The sequence below is a fragment of the Leptodactylus fuscus genome, chromosome 3 (genome assembly GCF_031893055.1).
Source record: "Leptodactylus fuscus isolate aLepFus1 chromosome 3, aLepFus1.hap2, whole genome shotgun sequence".
Lineage (NCBI taxonomy): Eukaryota > Metazoa > Chordata > Amphibia > Anura > Leptodactylidae > Leptodactylus > Leptodactylus fuscus.
This window is the reverse complement of record NC_134267.1, coordinates 198,589,386-198,612,205: the sequence shown is the minus strand read 5'-3', so window position 1 is coordinate 198,612,205 and position 22,820 is coordinate 198,589,386. Positions and strand designations below refer to the sequence as shown.

The window sequence follows — 22,820 nt, the reverse complement described above, 5'->3', positions numbered from 1 at the left end:
GCTCTATCGGATGTTTGCCTAAGAAATAATGTCCGCTGTAGGGACAGGACATAAGCTATAGCTGGGCCTCATCCTAGCTCATAATCTACACGGTATAGCCCAGTAATGTGGCAGATTTGCTTTCTATTCGAATATATGGTCTGTAATTCTGTGCAGTTCAGGCTACTTCTATGGCACAGCCATAGTTTACTGAGGAAATTGAGTGACCGCTATGTATTCTGCCCCTATTGAATCTTCCAGAGCACTCCCTCTAGTGGTGGCTGCCGACAGCAAGAATTTATGTAACCCAAATGTTATAGAGTATCTGCGCCTCCCCTGACTTGCTTTAGTAGATGCTTACAATTGCTTTGATTCAGAAACCTTCTTTTCCCCGTCTATTTATTCCTCCTGAATATTTTATAGGTAAGCTGGTTGTTACCGTTCACCCTTGTCAAAAGGTGGTGTCCCTATTTTGTCCCTACATTGCCTGCGCTTATGGGGCAATGTCTGTGACCGTGTGTAGGGAGGAGCAATACAATGCAGGGACTTCTGAAGATCACATGATGGGCCACGTCAAACCAGGTGGGTTAGGGTCAGATTTAGGATGGTGAAATTTACATATTGCATCTTGCGCCGCTCTGGAAGAAAAAATGCCATGGTGGTGGTTGTGTTGGTGATGACGCCCGTTTGGGCAGAGTCTCACACCGTACACCTTACTGGAGTCACGTGAAGTGGAGGAGGGTGTTTAGTAGGGCTGCGCAATTATTCGAAAAACAACCAAAACGGACTATCAATCCGGATACCTGATGTGGTTTAGTGGAAGTTATTTCAGCTCAGATATTACAGTATTCACAATCTTTAATCGCAGTTTTGTTCAGGCCAAAGTATCTGAACTGGAACGGCTATTTATATTGTGGTGTCTCTACAGACCCCAGGGGAGATGAGCAAATGTAATAAAAATAGTGTTACTCACCTCATTGGCTCCAGCGCTGGTGGTCTCCTGAATGACATCAGGCGCCGCTGTGATTGGGCCTCAGCAGTCACATGGTATTGTGATACATAGATGTAAGCAGTGCCAGCGCTCCGGGGAGGTGAGTTACTCTGTTTATATGTCGATCACCTCCCCCTCCCCAACGCATACTCATACTGTAAAAGGGACGTGGGTTTTACAAAGGGCTTGGCTTAATCGGCATTAATCATAATCAAGGTAAAATGTCCAATTAATCCCGATTTTTATTTGATTCCTAATCGCCAAGGCCTAGTATTTGGTGACAAGCTGTAGGACGTCACTGCTGTGATTTTGGGACAATACTGGCTGCTTGGTGTTTGCTGCCTGCACCTTCTTCTTCAGCAAGGAAGACAGATGGTTTATTACGAAAACTATTAAACAGCCCTCAGAATACAGTGTACTTGTAGTCACTGCCGCCAGTGTGAACAGGGTCTGGCTTTGCTCGGAGCGGTTTTCTCCCCATGGGGGTGAGTGGCTTGTCTGGTATTCCTGACCTGATATAACTTGTCTGGAGAATCACTTGGCTCCATGTGGAGGAGGACTTTCTTCTCTTCCCGTGCACATGACTCCCTCAGCGTCAGCCTGTTTATGTCGTACTACGAGGGCCTGTGTGATTTTCCATTTTGTTGTCTTCGCTGTTGCCTCTGTGTAGTTACTCATGTTGTCTCTGCTTTAGTCATCCTGGGATTACTTTTATGGCACGGCTTGGCTAAAGTTTATTTTGATGCATCATAGGGCAGATTCACAGGAGGTCTCTTGCTATAGGGACACTTCTTAGGGAAAGGCAACCAGACATTAACCCTTGACAAGAAAAAAATTAAGGATGTTATTTCCATCTTTGTAATTTTTTAATGTAGATTGTGAGCCCCATATAGGGATCGCAATGTATATATTTTTTTTTTTTCCCCTTTGTAGAAAGGGAGAAAATCCACGCAAACACTCCTTGCAGATGTTGTTCCTGGTGGGATTCGAACCTAGGACTCTAGCGCTGCAAGGCTGCAGTGCTAACCACTGAGCCACCATATTGTCCCCATCTTTGTAATTTATGGGGAATACTCACAGGATGTGACTTAAATGTCTGATAGATTCGGGTCCTCCCTATGTTACCTGTGGAGTCCTGTAACCCCCTCCAAGCAGCCACATCCAAGTTGTCATTGAATGGAAAAGTAGATATTTCGGAAACAGCCAAGCGATTTCCATTAACTTCTGTGTGAGCTATGGAAACGGCGTAGGTCCATAACCCTGACCAGCTGTACATTAAAGGGGTTACCTCTAAATATGTCACATTATATAGTATGAGCCAAAGCTATGTGGATACATATACACATCTTTAGATCCTTCTCAGACTCCCCTTATACTCCTAACTGGTTCCAAGTGAAATCCTAGGAGCCAAGGAGGAAGCCGAGGACGACACAGGGGTCAGACTATTAACTGTTCATCCCTTGTTGACCTCTGCTAATCCAAACACTTCTTTCCCAGGCCAAGCCATGTAATCCCCATTGTCCCAACACTATAAATCTAGAATAACAGCGCTGCTGCTGCTGCCCATGTGAGCAGGAAATTGGAACGTACGCCGATCAGGAATGTAGTCGCCCCGGTGGGCCGCACATATGAAAGGCCTGACTTCCTGCAATGAAACCAATCTCATTTGGGTCAATTCAGGAAACCGGTTTCAGCCTAATCTATTCAACACGTTCTTCTCTGGATGAATCTAATTTGTTTAGTCGGGTCGGTAATGAAAAGCACGCGCTTGTCTCCTTGTTCTTCCGGATATCTATTCTCACATCACACAAGAACGGCTGCAACAACCATTAGATTAGGATGACTGAATCCTATGGCTTGTATAGAGGAAAGGATTGAATCAGTGCAGTTACTTGTAGTCTTGAGTTTTCAGCTAATCGGCAGGGTGCGCCGTCTATCCTAATATGTTCGCACGTGGTGATACACTTTGGATTTCTATACTACAGAATTGCATTTATAGTAGTGGCACAATGGATAGAAGATGTCACCAGTAGGATGTGGTATTGATACACAGAGAGCTTAGCTGTGTCCAGCCACAATGGTGATCTAAAACCTTGTTCGTAGAGATGAGCGAACACTGTTCGGATCAGCCGTTCTGAACAGCACGCTCCCATAGAAATGAATGGAAGAACCTGGCACGGCGACCGGCCGCCGGCAAAGTGTACGTGCCAGGTGCTTCCATTCATTTCTATGGGAGCGTGCTGTTCGGAATGGCTGATCCGAACAGTGTTCGCTCATCTCTACTTGTTCATACTGGACACCTTACTAATTCACATGTTGTAGTCTGTAGCCACACATAATAATAAATGCCACTCAATGACCGCACAGACGCTCGGCAGCATTTTTCAGTGCAAAATCCACCTGAAGTGGGTGACTTACTGTGGTCGACGCACAGATTTCTCGCCAGTCCCCTTTGGTTTTCAGTCTTTGTTTTGCAGAGGTTGAAATCCACAGATAAGCCTGCTGAGAAGCGGATGTCTGTAGTGGTCATGGACGTAAGATTAAAGGGGTGATCTACCTTTAAAGCGTCCTTAAAAAGGACTTTATTAGCAGATTTATGGGTTATGAGCTAAAGATAGTCCTGAATAGCCTTTAAAAAGGTGCTGCTATTAGTGTGTAAAAAGACACCCCCACCCCGTTGTTGTTGTTGGTGTGTGTGTGTGTGTGTGTGTGTGTGTGTGTGTGTTTTGTTTTTTTTTTGTTTTGTTTTATTACCTTGGTAATCAATATGTAAATTAGCTGGGTTGTGCACGGTGCACCCCTTAGCGTCATAGCCTTTGCACGCCCACCGCGGCCTCCAAGCCTCCTCCCCCCCCCCCCCCCCCCCCTGCTTATTCACATCGGTTTCTATGAAAAGCTATTGAAAGCATGCATGCGCGTGTGGAGTAGCGCTCCCTCCGGTGCGCTACTGCGCATGATCCAGCTCGCAATGGTCTCTATGGGAAAATGGCGCTGGAGCGTGCGTAATAGCAGGCCGGAGGGAGCGCTACTCCGCATGCGCGTGCTACCAATAGAAACCACCGTGAATAAGCAGGAGGAAGAGGGTTTGGAGGCAGTGCACCATCCAGCTAGGTTACATATCAACTACCAAGATAATAATAATAATTAATAATAAAAAAAGGGGGTCTTTTTACACACTAATAGCAGCACCTAATGGCCTTTTAAAAGCTATTCAGGCATATCTTTAGCTCATAACCCATAAATCTGCTGATAGAGCCCCCTTAAAAGGGCTGTCCAGCCAGAGTAAGTGATTCCCCTATCCACAGGAATGGGGGTAACTTGCTGATCACTGGGTGTTCCCTTCCCATGAACCCCACAGATCTCAAGAGCTGGTGTGTTTTGCACCCCACTTTTGAATGGAGCTGCAGGTCGGACTGTCTAAGGCATCCGAGCAAGCACGCAGCTATCTTTGCCAGGCTCCATTCAATTGACAAGAACGGCCTGCGATGTCTGACCAGCTGCTCTGTTCACAACTGAGGTGCAAATCCTGTGAATATGGGGTAAGTTGGATGGATGGACAAGCCCCCTTTAAGGGAAGTCATTCATGTTAGATCTTGGCTTTGTTTACATGTTGGGCCTGTCGATGGTGGTGCTTATGAGTACGGCAGCTATGTCCCATTCAAGTCACACCACTGATGTACCCACAACCGCCGCCATCAAGAATAGTGAGAGCTGGTCTGCAGGGATTCTGACATTCAGACCCTTGCAACTCTAAAGTTGCCAGCCTGCTTTATCAATGAGACTTAGTTTTGAGAGGTTAGACCGTCCCTTTATAAGCAGATGCTACTGAAGTAACCCCGGGCCAGTGACCTGCAGATCTCATGTGTATAGTCATTCCTTCTGAATCCGCCATATACATGCCCACTGTCTACTACAGGATGGGTGGAGTGCTAGTACTGTCTCCTGGTACTAGACGTAGCGGCCGCCTCACCGCTGTGGCTTGTATACTGGGCTATAGGATTTCATGAGGTGACAAGTCAGATGAAGCAGGTTCCCCAGGCACATGTGTCCGCCATGTAACAAACACGAGCTGATAAAGCTTTGTGGGCAAACATGGGATTTAATAGCTGCCGGGCACCCTGCCAGGTTAACCCTTGTGTGTGAGGTGTTTTGCTGGCCGTCGGTATTCCTTTCATCTATGCAGCTTTGTATGGACGTGTTTATTATGACTGCGGCGCTTTTCTTCTAAGGTATGCACCGCTCGCCCTATACCTGCTTTCTTCTCTCTGGGATTTTTATTATTTTAAGTTATTGAGCACGCCGTGTAACTTTACAGCAAATGAAATGGGGAAACCTGTCACAATGAAAACGTAGTCTGATCTGCAGGCAGCATCTTATAGACCAGATTGGATATTGATTCAGTATAACCTGTCATTATTGATGGAAGTCTCTGCTCATTGCCTTAGGAGTCCAGGGGGTGACGGCCTTCACCGTATCCGTGTGCCTAGAGAGAGGACTGTCATAAGTAAAAGCGCCCACAGTACTCCTCAGCATAGAAAAACCCCCTATAAATAAGTTATATAGTGTTACAGGGAAACTCTCTGTATTGTAATATGCTAACTGCAAGTCATACATTCTACAGGACAGGATCCCGATTAATAACATTTCTTCCCAATCATCCGTTTTCTCAGGATATGATATAGTGTTACTGAAGGCGATCTCGAGTGCCCCATAGAAGTGATTAGAGTGGCGGCCATGTGCGAGTACCACGGCACCACTTACATGTAACACAGGACACTTGCGGGGATCCCGTTCTCTATAAGGCTGTGGACCCGAGCGATCAGACACTTACCCTGTAAATGGGGTGTTATAGTCTAAAGGGGAGAAACCTCTTCAAAGGAAATCTATAGGTCCCAAATTCCTCACAAACCAGTATCCGTGCCATGTAGGATGGCAGACACAAACCTTTTTCGCCATACACGGCAGCGATAATCCTCTTGTTATGGATCTGTTATCCTACAAGTGCACTGGGGGCGGAGGCTAGTCTGCCACGTGGCTGCTTTCCTATAGACTTGGTGCCCAATTGATCGACCGTTCCCGATTCATTTTCTCACAATCCCATTGACTCCTCATAGCCGGTCCTATTTCTTTTGGGGTTTCTGATATTTTTGGTGTTAGGGCTGTTCTCACTGCCAGTATACCGAATCCCAAAGCTCTGTATATACAGATTTGGTAATGGTGGCTCTTGTGATGAGGCTTAACATATCGGATTTTATAGGGAATGGTATACAGTACAATCCAGCAACTGTTTCGGTGTCCCAATTTTTCTATCCACTTTATATACTGAATTCTATATAGACATGTACAATATCAGAGCAAGGAGTGGGCGCTCAGCACGGCCTGACACAGGGTTATCCACCTCCTTGGGGTCAGGAAAAGCAGTGGTATCTGTATAAAGTCACTTCACAAATTTGACAGCGTGGAAAGATAGTAGAGAGCCTGAGTGAAGGAGAAGAAAAATCTCCTAAAGCCTTGTGTGGATTAGTGGCGATCCCAAACACCCGACCAAGTTGTGTCACTATGTCCATTGTGTGTCCATAATTGTATATATTTGTATGTAATATAGACTTCGCCGGTGCTTGGCCATAGCGCGGCTCCTATAAGATGTACAAGTGTGACGTATATTCTACTTTTGTGCTTTGGTGTATAAATACTAAATCTCTACTTTTTTCTTCTGTTGTTTAGGATTGGACGCAGAACTTTATTATGTCAGGAACGATATTATCAATCACTATGCCCTGTCCTTTAACCTGCTCCTTCCCACGGAGACCAGCAGCCTCCACTTCAGCTGGCACTCGAAATCTAAGGTACGTCGTATCAGTCCTCACATTAGATCACAGTCCTACATGTTATATCCTTTGATGGTGAGATCAGCCACAAGTGTCCGATAACTTCTTATCTCCTTGTCTTGGAACGTCTCAGCTTTCTTGTGTAAGAGAATCAGGAAAGTTCACTGTCAGCCAACAAGGTTTTAGCCATCGCGAACAAATGTCTTTGGCTGGCCTTATACACAAGCTGCTCCACTTAGTACTTGGCCTTTATAAATGTACGTTTTGTTTTCGATACTCAGGAAGTCTTCAGTGACAAGTGGTAGCCAAACTTACCCAGGAACAGAGACCTAGTGCACGAAAGAGAGCTCAAGAACTTTATCAGACATTTGTCCCTTAAATGGTCACTTATTTTAATAGGCTTGTGCTCATATGATCCATCAAATGAAAATCGCTTTCCCTAAAATGATCTTTTTGTGTTGGCTTTTAGGTGTCTCCCTTCTCTGTAACTTGCTGTGTTCTGCCTATTGCCAAGACAAGTCTGTCTCTAGCAGCGGAGGCTTGAGACGGATTACAGATGGGGATTACCGATCACAAGCACTGCACTTTCTCTCCTCCTGTGTCAGCTCTCCCATCTTCAGAGTATATGGCGTGGCCTCTAATAATAAAGGGGTAGGGGCCACACGGTGGCTCAGTGGTTAGCACTGCAGCCTTGCAGCGCTGGAGTCCTGGTGTTCAAATCCCGCCATGGGCAAAAAACCATCTGCAAGGAGTTTGTATGTTCTCCCCGTGTTTGCATGGATTTCCATCCCATATTCCAAAAAAAGACATACTGATAGGGAAAAATGTACATTGTGAGCTCTATGTGGGGCTCACAATCTACATTTAAGAAAAATAAATAAAAAAAAATAAAAATAAAGGGGTTTTCTGCACTAAAAATACTGATGACCTATCCAGATTGGCATTGTTCAGATGTCTCAGCTGCTTGACACTTAAAGGGATTCTACCACTAAAACTTTTTTTTTTTCTTTTTTTTTTTGTGGATAAGACGTTGGAATAGCCTTTTAGAAAGGCTATTCGTCTCTTACCTTTAGACGTGGTGTCCGCTGCGCCGTTCCTTAGAAATACCGGTTTTACCGGTATGCAAATGAGTCCTCTTGCAGCGATGGGGGCGGGCCCCTGCGCTCAAACAGCGATGGGGGCGTCCCCACTGCTGCCAGAGAAGTGTCTCCAGCGACGCCTCCTTCTTCATCTGCAGCATCATCTTCAACGTCTTCTTCCGGCGCAGGCTCGTAACTTCCAGGCCTCAGACCTTGAGCAGACTGCACAGGCCACGGGAAAATGGCCGCTAACAATACTGTGCAAGCGTCCCTTTTCCCGTGGCCTGCACAGTCTGCTCTGCCCGAGGCCTAGAAGTTACAAGCCTGCGCCGGAAGAAGACGTTGAAGATGGCGCTGCGGACAAAGGAGAAGGCGTCGCTGGAGACTCTTCTCTGGCAGCGCTGGGGACGCCCCCATCGCTGCAAGGGAACTCATTTGGATACCAGTAAAAACTGGTATTTCTAAGGAACGGCACAGCGGAGACCACGTCTAAAGGTAAGAGATGAATAGCCTTTCTAAAGGCTATTCCGATGTCTTATCCACAAAAAAAAGGTTTTTAATGGTAGAATCCCTTTAAACAAAAAGTGGAACAGGAAACTGACAGCTCTGTTCTGTGTAGTGGCCAGATCAGGTACTGCAGGTCAGCTTACATTCATATGAATATCTGCTATGCTGTGATGACTCAGGTCTGCCACTAAGTTGTCTATTTTCTGCACCATTCTTTGTGTATCAAGTGCTGAGAACAGCTGTGTGATGAAGGTAATGAGTGTCAGATTCCCCCCTCAAATAGATAATTAATATTTAATATATTAGCCCAGAAAACTCCTCTAACTCTTTCCACCGCCACCTCCAACCCCGACACAGTATGCCGGCTCTGTCTGCAACCACCACTATCCTGTCTGTCCTAGACATACAGGGCATGTTGTACTGGAACTACTACTACTGCTGGTCATAGCATCTTATATGTAGAGACTGAGAGATCTTATAGCAAATCTGTGCTCACAGTTTTGCTTAGATGTATATGTGCAAAAAATACTATGAATGCAAGTACAAATGTCAGTAACAAGGAAATGTGTATTTTTTCCTTAAATGTATTTGTTTAGGGCATTGGCACCTACTACTTTATTTGCTCTCCTTTTGTGCTGCTATGTATAAGTGACCAAATGGGAGTAAAAATCTGGTGACGTGCCAGACTCTCTCATCTCTGCTCTAGCCTTCCATCCACCTAGAGCAGAATAGGGTGACCTCACTGAGTCGGGGAGGGTCTGCCTGGGGACATGGGGAGCAGACCGATGTGGGTTTCCTTATGCTGGCTTAATAGGAAGTGTAATATAAAGGGTTGACAGTCACAGCTACAAGTGACCAATGTATACAATGTGGGTAGTGACAGGAGGAATAGGTAGACTGCCAGATTTGTTGTTGGACAGATAGTAGGGCTTTGTAGCTGTTTTTTGATAATGCGTATTGCATGAGATGCAGAATTGGTTCCATATTTACGTTGTTTGACCATGGCCTTCAGCCATTTGTGGAGGAGTTTGAGTCGAGCTGTGGAAAAATTGGAGTCCTAGTCTGTGTTTTGGCCTACCTGGTTGATGGGGAGACTTATTAGCAGTATTTGACTTGCTTTATCATCCCTTATATAGACCATCTTCCTCTATAAAAAGGGCTCATCGGGTATGGTCACATGGCGTGAATGGAATTGAGGCGGACCTCTACCTTTAATTCCTCTTTCATTCACCCCCTGGCTACGCTCCGATGAATGGGGCGAGTTGGCGGAGCAGCTCACGCAACGGGTCTGCAGCTTATTTTTTCAGTGTGCCGCTTTGATCACTGAGTACAATGGGAGACAGAATCGGGGTGGAATTTGGCGCTGATTGTAAAGCAGAATCGGTGCCAAATTCCGTTGTGTGGAGGAGCCCTTAATTTTTTTTTTTTTTCTTGGTTTCACAATTTCTCAAGTTTTTGTTTCTTTTGTTCATCCTGTTCCTTAGACAGAATTGCATTGCCCGGCAGGTCTAGACAGCTCTGCTTTTTTAAGCTATTGAGATGCAGCCTCCGTCCTTCCAGACTCCGCTCCTGTGTCGGGGTATACATCTTGTGGTAACATTTCCAGAATCAAATTCTTACCTATTGAGGGGCTTGTTGTGACAGCTGATACTTTTGTGCTATGAGGTTTCATCTCTCTCACAGCATTGCCTTTATCTGGCCCCAATATTATTAGAACTACTTGTGTGACAGGAGCCTGGCGCACCTTGTAATGTAGTCTACCAATGTATTATACAGCATCTCAGGCTTAGTCAGGGAGAATCTTTTTTTTTTTTATTGGACTCATTTCCTAATATTTTCTCCATGATGGGGGTTACAGGGGCTTTCCATCCAGGCAACTCCTGCCCATATGTCCTGTTACACTTTGTTCACATTTGTGCCTAGTTATTTGTTGATCTGGTCCATTGGAGGATCAGAACAACGGACACTCAGTCCGCTAAAACAGCAGACACTATAATGGGATCTGCTGGGAATCCTTTCTTTAAAACTGAAACCGCTGGACACAAAGTTGGACTTGCAGCACTTTTTTTTGTCCAGTGATTTTTAGTTCACGGCCACTGTGACAGTCTCCAAACTGAGACTCTGTGCGGACATGAACCTAACATTAAGCCAATTATAATACCGTAATGTGCCCATGAGCCAACTACACTTACATAGACTTCCGGAGTGATAAAAGTATGGCTGCCTTCATTCAAAAATACCACCACCCCTGTGCACAGGTTTTATGCATGTATTGCGAAAAAAAGCTTCATTTATTTCAATGGAGATGAGCTGGCAATACCAGACACAACCCATGGACAGGTAAGGGGCTGTTTTTTCATAGAAAGTAGCCATGTTTTTCTTCTCTTTTTCCTCTGTGTACAGTCTAAGTTGCCTGATGACAAAGCGCTGCCAACGTCCCTCCATCTATTAGTGATCTAGTTAGGAGCCACATTGGGATGGGCCTGTGCCGGGGCACATACAAAGCTTTTTTGCAGGTTTTGTGCTCCGCTGTTGTAATATAAATGGGCAGAGTAAATGGTGAAACCTCTAAGGGCTCCGCACACAACTGCATTAGAAATAGATTATGGGCTGGTCCTCTCAAAGATCTGGTCATATGGAGAGGTATTGCTGTAACCGTAATGTCCTCTCTGTATAGAACTAAATTGCTGTGATACAATGTAGCCTTTTGTGTCTGTTTTTTTTTTTCTTCTGATTTCTTGTAATTTCTTCATTAGGTTGGGTACAAACTTGGATTTCATGTGGACAATCCTTTGGCCATGGACATACCACAGACCAATATTTCATTGCAGGGAGAGGTGCCTTCCTCCTTGTCAGGTAAATTGTCTTCTCAAAAATTGTTCCTGCTTTTTCCATAGACAGTGACTGGAAATTGTGCTCAGTAATGATCTCCACATGCGCTGGGGGAAAGACCCTCAGACACTCTTATTCAGCACAGCAGCAGCACCCAGTGGACAAAATGGGTCATTACATTTGGTGTTTTTAAAGTATTTTTCTGAGCTTTGTTAAAGGGCTTGTCCAGGGAGCTAAACTTATCTGACTTTCTGGCAGTTTCTTCATGCTGGACCGGTGGTTCTGACCCTGCGTCACATGATCAGACCTAGCCCCCGACCCTGGGTCTCTCTTACCCCTCCCTCCTCTCCTGATTTCACAGGTATTACCTGTCCTATGGTGACTGGCTGTGTTATAGGGGGGTGGAGTGACCTGGGGGGTCGTGAACGTATTCTGTTCACATAATAATGGGTTGGAGCCAGGTCTGAACCCCAGGTCCAGCATGAAGAGACATTTGGTAGATTTTACCCCTGCACAATCCCTTTAGTGACCTCGCTAACCTAGGCCTCTGCAGATCAGCCACATGATGTCATGTTCGTGGGTTACATGAACGGTTCACAGCTTATTCCCATTCAAGTGGTGGGGCTAAGCTGCGACAGTAAGCCCAGTCTCTGTAAAATATACAGCGACGTCCTTAGTTTTCTGTGTACAGGCCGCAGTGCTCACCTGATCCCTGGGGTCTCTTCAGACAGCTGGTCAGTAGTTGTTGAACCCCCTGACTAACTTCAGTTAAGGATCGTTCAGCCATAGTAGGCCTGGAAAACACTTCCCATCATCAGGTAGAAATACAATTTGTTTCTTTACTGTAATGCATTAATATAGTGACTTTCATCCCTACGTCATGATTTTCTATGATCTTGTAGAGAATATTAGGTATATTCGTATCTGCCTAATACAATGCACTATGAGAAGATCACATCACTATGGGTAGAACTGTATTAGCTGCAACATTTTCTAGTGCTATTAATGGTGAAAGGTTTGCAGGCAAATACAATGTTATGCCCTGTCTACAGGATAAGTAATAATGTGTAGTCTGGTTGGGACACACTTGCAGAAGCGCCCTTGCTGGTTTCTGTGGGACTGCTATGTGCCGTACACGGCGGTCTCCTGCAGTCCTACGGAAATTAATGGAGCAGCAAACGCCCCTTTGCAGCAGTCATCCTTTTCAGTAGGAAGTACAAGGGTCCGCCATTCTCCTGACCAATGGTAGTGCCAGGGTTCAGGGTGAAAGAAAGTGAAGTGGAGAGATCAGACCCAAGACTAGATGCCGTCGTGGGCAGCAATCGAACCGGGCTATTTTTTGATACCAAACCGCTGGTCCATAAGGATCTGTTAGTTTAGTGCCAAAAATTGGAGAGCTTTACTTATTTGCCTAGCGGCCACTGGGTGGCATTACGATTTGGCCCCTAGGCAACTGCTGGCTTTTCTTTTTTTTTTTTTTTGATTTGTTATTGGGGTGTCCGAAGTCTGCAAAGACGGGTAAACAGTGGTGTATAAAGCAGCTACAAGTCCTCCATGTTCCTTACCTATAGATGTGCTTTCTGTGTTATGGCGTCTCCTTACATTCACTACTCAGGTTTATTATGTTCCACTGTATTGCCCAGTATAAATCCACGTAGGTGCGGCCTTCACACAATGCCAGGCCTATATTTCATTCAGCTTGTGTGTTTCTAGCCATGTCTTCATTGACAGAATGTGCGCCCCGGGTCACATCTTAAGGCGGTGAGTGCTCGCAGCCCCGTCACTACTGACATTAACAGTCTCTGCATTTGTTTTCCTTGGCAGTGTTCAGAGTTGATCTTTTCTGCTCTGGGAAAATGGACATGGAGGTCATGCTTGTCATGCAGCTCAACATAACCATCAGCTCTGCCAAAAACATCACAGTCCTTAACTTCAAGCGGAGGAAAATGTGCTACAGAAGTAAGTACGATCCTATGGGGATCTGTGGGGTGTCACTCACTGTCTGAGCTGCGGGAACTTAATATAGATTTGGTTTCTCTTGTGCCTCCTTTGCTGTAAGTGGTGGGATTTCCACCTATAGAAGATGTCAATAAATTCCTTCCGATCCTGCTAAAACCTGACCACACTCCATTAATAATAATAATACATTTTATTTATATAGCGCTAACATATTCCGCAGCGCTGTACAATTTGTAGGGTTCAAATACAGACAGAAAGATATATAACAAAGAAAGTCATTTCACACAATGGGACTGAGGGCCCTGCTCACAAGAGCTTACAATCTATGAGGTAGAGGGGGTGACACAAGAGGTAGCAGGGGCGGCATTGCTTATGCAGAGGTCAGACACTTTTGTAATAGAGGTGACTGTCATTACATGAACATAAGACTTTATGAGCCGTCACTAGTAGTGTCCTGTAACATGTGGATGGAGCTTGGACCTATAAAGTTATCCTGAAATGGCATCATATCATTTGGGGAAATGTGAGAGCGGGGACAGAGGAGGGTTAAATTTTGGGGATTCTAATTATATCATGGAAGGATTTACATTAGAAATTGTGATTGTGAAAAGATGCGTCTTTAGGGTGCATTCACACTGAGTAAACGCTAGCTTATTCTGAACGTAAAACACGTTCAGAATAAGCGGCGTATAAAGCAGCTCCATTCATTTCTATGGGAGCCGGCATATGAGCGCTCCCCATAGAAATGAATGGGCTGCTTCTTTCACTCCGAGCAGTCCCATTGAAGTGAATGGGGAGTGCCGGCGTGTACGCTCCGGCATGAGCAGAGTTTGCCGTACACGCCGGCACTCCCCATTCACTTCAATGGGACTGCTCGGAGTGAAAGAAGCAGCCCATTCATTTCTATGGGGAGTGCTCGTATGCCGGCTCCCATAGAAATGAATGGAGCTGCTTTATACGCCGCTTATTCTGAACGTGTTTTACGTTCAGAATAAGCTAGCGTTTACTCAGTGTGAATGCACCCTTAGTTTGCGCTTGAAGCTTTAGAAATTGGGAGTTAATCTGATTGTCTGGGGTAGAGCATTCCAGAGAAGTGGTGCAACTCGGGAGAAGTCTTGTATACGAGAGCATTCCTCACTTTTATTACACCTTTTGAAAAATATTGACACAAAGGTACTGATAAATTTTGAGTGTTCTGGGGCCTGTTCATACAGTTTCTTTAATTTTTGCTTCTACCCATGTATAACCTAACATGACAGCGGGAGACCTATAGATTGGAGTTGTTTAGCCTGTCCCTTTTTGCCTCTCTTCCCTCCTGAATCTGACTGTAGACAGATTTTTTTTTGTAGTGGATTATAGCAGCCTAAGCATAACCTGGAATTTGATATAAAATCCCTGGATTTCAGAGTCCAGGGGGCGCTCTCACTCCTTGATTGGCTGCCTTGGCAATCTCACCTGGTAGGACCACCCAACTCCTATGTTCATAGGTTTAAGGATTTAGATTGAGCTATACTTGCAAAAAATTGTCCTAAATTAAAAAAGAAAAAGTGATTTCTGTATATTATGAGGTTATCGGTGGGAGGTTCCCTTATGTATAACTGACACCCGTCACCTCTCAGGTACCTCCTCTTGTATGTGACTATTGCTTGTCCCTTGAAGTGGATCTGACTGCATCTTCCCAGCATGCTTCTTTTAGTCAGTGTACACATCTCGGGTGGGATTTCTCAGGCCTTGTACAACAGTTTTCTGCTGTACGAGGCATGAAAAAGTTGCAAATTTTTGTGCAAAAATTTTATTTTTTTGGATAACCTTTTGCGGCACCCTCACCACTTCAGTGGTGCAGTACTGTGCTTCATACTGAAAATATGGCAACATGCTCAGCTATATGTGATAACCTGTTTACTTCTTTCCACAGAGATAGAGCCAGAAGTGAAACCGCCAATATCTCTAGACAGAAACAGCACAAGAATTCACTGTAAGTTCTCACCCGGAATGACAGCCCTTTGTATTGTCCTCCACAATATACACTCTTGTCCCATCTGAAATTGGGGCTGGGGTTACACATCTGTATGAAGGATGGTACAAGTTGCAGAGGTAACTGCATCACTCCTTGTAGACATTGTTACTTATTACAGGACCTGTGCAGGACTTGCCAGGTTTTGTGCAGTTCTATCTATAACTTTGTCACCCAGCGTGCAGATGTGGCTCTCCGAGTGTCACAGAGTACGTCTAGAGGGTGCTTAAGGGGCCAATATACATCAGATGTAAAACATTAAAAATACTTGGTAAGATTTAGGGCTGATATATAAGACCACATGATGGCACAGCCAAGCTGTATTCTAGCATCTGTTACATCCTACTATACATCTTTATGCCTTACAGTATCTAGAGCTTTTCTCTGTCGTATTTCATATGCAAAGTTAAAGTGTAGTGTAGTGTGTCATATTTTAGTAGTCTCCCCTAATAGGAGTAGTTATAGGACAGGTACTGCTATACTGACACACTATGCGCTGGCACATGGAGTCTACCCATGGGGGGGCACAGTGATTCCACCTGGCATGGATACGATGGGTTGCTATCTGTTCTTCCTTCCTTCTGATGCATGTATACCTCTTTATTTCAGTTGACCCTGTAAATGTAGCCCCTACCACCTCCACCCGCGTCTTCTACATCAGCGTCGGAGTCTGCTGCGCAGTTATTTTCTTGGTGGCCATTATTCTGGCTGTGCTGCACCTTCACAGTATGAAGAGAGTGGAGCTGGATGACAGGTAAGCCTTCATCCTCTAGGTGGTGCCACCGACTGTAAAATCTGTTCTAAAGATTGTGACTTGACCGCTTTTGGTAAACCCCTAGTAAAATTTATGGTGCTTTAATCCTGTGCTAGGAATTGTCCGGGCGTCTGTCCAACAATTGATAAACCACAGCAACTATAGAAAGGGAACAATGTCAACAAAATCCTGCTAACGTTAGGTTGTAAAGATAAGAAAGTCTTCATATTTACTCTCCGTAATCTTATACAGGGAACATTGTCATCTTCTCCATTTACCCATCTTTCTGTAGTAATAAGTAAAACCGCCTGTTTTTGAAGCCCCCACCCCTTCCAGGATCAGCTTCTCTGTATTACTGCTATGGTATAAAGTGGACGGAAAGGGCCAAAATACTTTAGTAAATTATATTATCAAGTGTATTAATGATACAGATCCTGACCCAAAAAAAATCTAAAGTTGTTTGATGTTCAGGTGAAGGAAACAAACTTTTTCTATATTCTTCCCTACACCAATGTGTCCGTGTGTATAACTATGACTCCTGTCTTATCTGAGCGGTTTTGTTGATAGGCCATACACAAAGCAGATGTGTTTTCAGTAGGAGAGGGGGGAGAGAGACAGATAGGAGGCAGGAAAAGGCTGGATAGTAATTCCTGATAATTCAGCTGGGTTGGTTGTGAAAGAAAAGGGTCTTTCTATAGGGCAGATGTTTGAGGAGCTTTCACTGTCTCCCCCTCCCCTCTCCATAGACTTTATATTGTACAGATTTAATAAGTGGAATAAGTGAAGAAACGGGTACTTTTCTTATATAAAGTAATTTTATCGTTTAGTTCTGCTTTATGTCTGAAGAACTGACCTTGTGTTGGTATTCTCTTTTAGCATGAGTGACAGCGGCAGCTCCCAGGGGCTCTCTCAGCCTTCGACCCAGACAACGCAGTACCTACGGGCAGACACCCCCAACAACGCAACACCCGTCACCAGTAAGAGTTCATGAACTGTCTTCTATCCAGTCTGAGCTGTCCTTCATAGTATCTTCAGTCATGTAGGGGACCTTCTTGCATGTGTATGTAGTTGATGCAGGTCTTCTGAAATGCCCCTTTAGTAGCCACAACCGTTTTACTGCAAACTTTGTTTACTCTGTGATACATATATAGTAAGCAGAAGGAGGATTTATCGCTTCTGACATGTCTGTTTTAGTAAATACTCATATTTCCCATATTTTGAAGGCGCTGTTCAGGGAGTTGCAATTGACTTTCCTGGTTGGCTACAACATCCTGGTCTTGTGATCTCAAAAGGCTAGTTCACACGGGGCAAGTTGGCAGCGGATTTTGACGTGGAATCTGCCTCAAAATCCGCTGCTCCCATTGACTTCAATGGGAGGCGTTCGCTTCTTTTTTCCACTAGCTAGTAGCGGAAAAAAGAAGGGAGCTGCCCTATCTTGCCGCGGATTCTGCAGCTGATCAGCCACAGCACTTTCGGCGTGAGGCTCCTGCCCACTCATTTTGGCCTAATTCACCGCGGAATGCCACGACGGGATGCCAGTGCACTGGAGCTGCGACAGAATGTGTACACGCGCAACTCCGTGTCAACTAGCCCAAAGGTAATTAACCTGTGAGTTTGGGGATGGAGGGAGGGGTCGGAGCACTGCTTCCAGTCACGTGACCCAAAGTTTGTGACATGACCAGAACCCCCTGCATCACCATCCTCCTAGATCCAGGTAAGTTAATTCCCACTCCCTGGACAACCCCTTTAACAATTCTGGATCATCTTTGGACTCTCAATCTATTTTATTGTGATGTTCCTCTGTTGTTCCTCCTAGAAATTTATATCGACAACTGGATGTAACATCCCCCACCTGTCAACATGGTTTTATCCCTGCAGTGTCTGACACTGTTCATATTGGGTGGGCTGTGTCAGAGTCTACAGACGCACCTTCCACTGGTAACACCCAGTCGTCATAAACTTTTAAGAGGAATAACCGAGAAATGGCTCAGTATAGCGTTATTGGAAAAAATGCTCCAGTATTGTCACTTCTCAAGGAATGTAGGTATTTACTCAGACCAATATGTCAGGACTGGTAACTTATCCTCTTTAGACTTTAGTTTTTATTTTCACCTCCTTGTAGACATTTGCTCTTCCATTTTATCATCCATCTTTCTTGTTTGGACAAAATGGCATCGATTTATATTGGCATCTAGATTTAAACGGGACAAGTCATTGGGTCCCCAAACTGCCAACCTGTTGTCCAAGAAGGTGACAAGGTTCACAGTGGTGCCATGCTTTTTTGGATGACCTGCCACAGCTGTCTCTTAGCAGTTTCCCCTCCTAGCTTGTCTGATGTCCCACATGGGGAATTGCAGACCGCAGCCTGCACATATACAGTGTGCAGATGAAGCCGAGCCCCTGGCACTTTGCTACCTTGTGCATGTAGAGGATGTGGATGGTGATGGCATGTCCGGCCTGTGGGACATCAGTCAAGGAGGGAGACAGTCCGGTGTGACCTCATACAGACATGGGAATACTGCATTCAGAGCTTGTCTGCGTGATGCAGAAGGGCATCAATGGAAACCTGTCACCTACCTGGTCAGAAAGGCATCCCCTCTCTCCATTCTCACTAGCATCACCTAAACGTTGTTCTGGTCCGTCAGGACCATAAAAGCGTATAGATGGAATGGAAAAAAGAAAAAGCAGATTACTTTAGTATGTGGTGTCTTGGGGGTATGTTCACACAATTTTTTGAGGTGAACTCCGCATCCCAATTCTCCCATTCGTTTCAATGGGAGTCGTAGCAGAAATTTTCCTCTAAAGGCTCATTCACATCTGCGCCCGGTCTCCGTTCTGCAGGTTTCCGTTTCCTGCAAAAGCAGGGGCAGGAGATGGAAACCTGCCGGCATGTTTCAATCCCATTCATTTGAATGGGCTGGAAAAGTCTCCGGCCATAAGCGCCGGTGAGCGTTTTATGCGCTCCGCGGCAAAACCGGTTTTTTTTTTTTTTTTGGTTTTTTTTTTTTAACCGGGCAGTCGGACATGCAGTACTCTGTGTCCGGTTTAAAAAAAACCCGGTTTCGCCATGGAGCACATAAAATGCTCACTGGTGCACACGGCCGGACTCTGCATGACAGGTTTCCGTCTTCTGCATGCAGAAGATGGAAACCTGAAAACAGAGTTCAGGCGCTGGTGTGAACCCAGCGTCACTGATTTTTTTCAGGTAGAGGAATAAGTGTCATGACCAGTCCTTCAGGTGGATTCTGCCTTGCAAACTCCATTGAAATGAACGGGAGGTAGAAAAAAAAATGCTGCCAGTGTTTTGCAGAAACTGCTCCAATACTACTGTTTTGTGGATTTATTTATTTATTTATTTGCCTCAAATTCATTTCAATAGAGTTTGCAGGGCAGAATCCATGTGAAGGATTGGCCATAACTTTCATTCCTCTAGCTATAAAAAAGATGAGCTCGAAGGAAAAAATCTGCTGCCAACTCCAATTGAAATGAATGGCAGAGTTGGGAGGTGGTGTTTGAGGCAGTATCCTTAGTGTTAAGGGGATATTGTCACTCCTTAAGGAGAGACCACCATATAGGTGTGTGGAGACTTATTAAGCCTTTAGCACTCCACTTCGCAAAGGACCATGGGAAGAATATGCAAATCTGTCTTCCATGATGTAATTAGGAAGTCAGCTGCTGCTGCCTCAGTGTTGCAAACCATTAGAGGGCGCTCACTGGAATGTGCAAGCCTGTCTTCCCTGATGTAGGTAGGAAGACAGAACTCCAGTGAAATAACCCAATAAAGGCTGCTCCCTTTCGCATCATGCTCGACCTTCCAAGAGGCCTTTGTTTTGCAATGACGCTGGGATTATTACCTCTCACCTCTACCAGGTTATAGTCCTCTCTACATCGAGCTGATGAGATGCAAGTACATCGAAACGGCCGTCCTCGATTGAGAGAATATACCTGGTAATAATCCCAGCGTCATTGCAAAACAAAGGCCTCTTGGAAGGTCGAGCATGATGCGAAAGGGAGCAGCCTTTATTGGGTTATTTCACTGGAGTTCTGTCTTCCTAACTACATCAGGGAAGACAGGCTTGCACATTCCAGTGAGCGCCCTCTATTGGTTTGCAACACTGAGGCAGCAGCAGCTGACTTCCTAATTACATCATGGAAGACAGATTTGCATATTCTTCCCATGGTCGTATCCTTAGTGGTCAGTGGTGAATATTCCTAGGATGGCTAAGCAGTAATGATAATATCCCTTGTGGGCTAAGGTAGCTTGGAGGTTAATACGTTTTTGTCCCTGGTGGTTTAGACGCAACGGGAGAACACAGCACCAGCGGCGCAGGAACGGCGCGGAATTTAAACGGTAAGTATTTTACTTTCTGTTTTTAGCTGTTTTAGGCACCACAGGAAACTCTTTTCAAGATTAACCTATTAGATAACCAGAATAAAATAATCTGAATGTCTTTTTATCTGCTTAGTTGACCCTGTTGTTTTGTGTAAAAGAAATAATGAAATATGTGATTCTATATAATATGTGGTGTAATGACGCTGATAATATGCACTGGATACACACAACTAGCTTAGTTGCTCAAGCTCAGCACATCTTGTGGTGTGTTTTTTTTTGTTTTTATCATACGGTAATTGGTTTCCAATTGCTTAGAATGGTTTTCACCAGTAGATGGCAGTCTTGATCATCAAATTCTGTTCTAGTATTTCTCCTGCACATTCCATACATGTACTGATTCTAATGCTTTATACATATGTTAAATGTCTCACTTACAATGCACCCATTGTATTTCATGACAAATAACGGACGTCCCCTAACACACTCACACCCCTCTCTGTTCCCATGAGTGGGGTGTATGGATAGATTAAAGCATAGGAATAGGTTGGGAGAGGTTTAATTTCAATATTAGTTCTTGGTGTTTGCAGTGTTTTTAGATATCTATGGAATTTTAAGTATTCCCAAGCTTCAGACTCAGGGAGTGGTTTTTGAGCCATTTATATTGGACAAGTTTGATGTATGGCAGACATGAGGACACCGCCTTCTGTATATAGAAGGGGTTAACCCTCTGCAAGAGAGCGGTCATAGATAGATATATAATTTTATTTATTTACCCCTTATTTATCATTAGGAAAAGATGATCCCTGTTAGGAGTAACACGGGAAATGTGTCATGTATTCACTTGTAAAAGTATTCACCTGCAAATATGAGAAATCTCTGTAATGGCTGAACAAGAACATTTTGTGAGTGAGCTGAGCGACAGGCTATTGATAGATACATTGAAGGATAAATGGTTGTCCTATATTCCCCATGTTACTGGAGTGTTGGTGTGCATGAGTGACCACTGCCCTATTAACTTCTTCTATGGGACAGATGAAGCGCTGTACGCTATCTCCATCTGAAGTGGATAGAGTGGGGGTCTCACGTGTACACTAGCAAAGGTCGTGCGGGCCCCATATTATTGCTTTATCCTGGTATTAATTGATAAATATCTATATGTGTCTTTTTTTTTTTTTTTTTTGCAAAAACCAAAGGCATTAAAACCTGAATATTTACTGACCTTTTGGGAGGTTGTAAGATGTACGATCATTTGTTTCCTTCTTCTTTATTCTTGCTGACAGCATCTCCCCACACCTAGACAATAGTGATACATATACAGACATCTCAGTGATTGATCGGTGCTCATGTATGAGAACCTCTTCTGTTTTGTACAATATTACATGTGTCTGCAGTTTTTGGAGAAAGGATTACACAACACTCTTCTATAGAACATTTGCCGTATCCTATACTTGTATATGCATTTATAGCCAAAGGCCAAGTGTCTACTAGACAGTTCCCTCCTATTAAGTGCAGAGTAAACTCAATCTTGCTCTTAAGAAAGTAATCCAGAGAGTAATGTCACTTATGTGTGAGCTGTCACAGAGGAATGACTGAAATGTTGAGTGCCGGGCATCTTAATGGCCAAGAATCCTGTAAGCACACACAAGTTCACCTATGTCTTTGAGATCCCCTCTTAAGTTAAGAGTGTCTCATGATTTCTTCTGATCACCATACATATAAGATAGCTAAGTTACCAGATCTCCCCACACACGTGCATGCTTGGCTGACACTAGATTTACACCTTTGCTCGGGTTTCCATTCTTTGGGTCCACTTAGTGACCGGAAAAGTGGAAAACCAATCCACTGAAATGCCTTTACCCAAGACTATAGACTATAATGGGGTCTCCAGAAAAATGTGGAGAGAAGAGTCCTGTTGCTAGACACCTTGTTATCTCCCCAAAAACAAAAGGATCAGGAAGTTGAAATACAACAGTACAGTCCGCGTTTCCTTCATCAGGCCCCCATACATATTAGATCAGGGGTCAGCAACCTTTGGCAAACTACAACTCCCAGCAATTTGTCTTCTGTGGGAGCTCCAAGAACAGACAAGTGAGTGTCCGTGCAGGTAGCTGTGGTTTTGCAACAGCTGGAAAGCGAAAATGTTGCTTGAGGATCCCTATATAATATGGTCAGCCAATCCCATTGACATCTGTGAAAGAAACCGCGTTTGTTTCTTGAAAAGCTAGCTCTCGAGCATCCTAGTCACCATTACAGCTCATGCGGATGTAGTAATGGTCATACTAAACAGCGGAGGGGTTGTACAAGTCTGATAATGCTAAAACAAAGTTCCCAAACCTCTGCTAGGCATTATATGGCCGGTCATGTATAAAAGCCTATTGCATCTTTTCTCCTGCAGGCTGCATTATCACATCTGGTATTATGCACCAGTTTCCCATATACTGTCCTATTCATAGTAACAGCGGAAATTATGATAATATTTGTTCTCATATCAAATAGAACAAAAACACACAAACTGAAATGTAGAAGAAAAAATTATATATACAT

General features: G+C 44.4%; 1 protein-coding gene across 2 annotated transcripts in view; it reads left to right on the top strand.

Moving 5' to 3' along the window:
• RYK (receptor like tyrosine kinase) overlaps nucleotides 1-22,820 on the top strand; it is an 86,775-nt gene that overhangs the window by 24,449 nt on the left and 39,506 nt on the right. Inside the window, exons 2-8 of one of the 2 annotated variants that reach the window (XM_075269049.1) lie at nucleotides 6,695-6,816; nucleotides 11,141-11,240; nucleotides 13,041-13,175; nucleotides 15,091-15,150; nucleotides 15,799-15,943; nucleotides 16,820-16,920; nucleotides 20,241-20,294. In XM_075269049.1, coding sequence (XP_075125150.1) covers nucleotides 6,695-6,816; nucleotides 11,141-11,240; nucleotides 13,041-13,175; nucleotides 15,091-15,150; nucleotides 15,799-15,943; nucleotides 16,820-16,920; nucleotides 20,241-20,294 — 717 coding nt within the window. The remainder of the gene's footprint in view (nucleotides 1-6,694; nucleotides 6,817-11,140; nucleotides 11,241-13,040; nucleotides 13,176-15,090; nucleotides 15,151-15,798; nucleotides 15,944-16,819; nucleotides 16,921-20,240; nucleotides 20,295-22,820) is intronic. The other variant, XM_075269050.1, reaches the window with a different exon arrangement.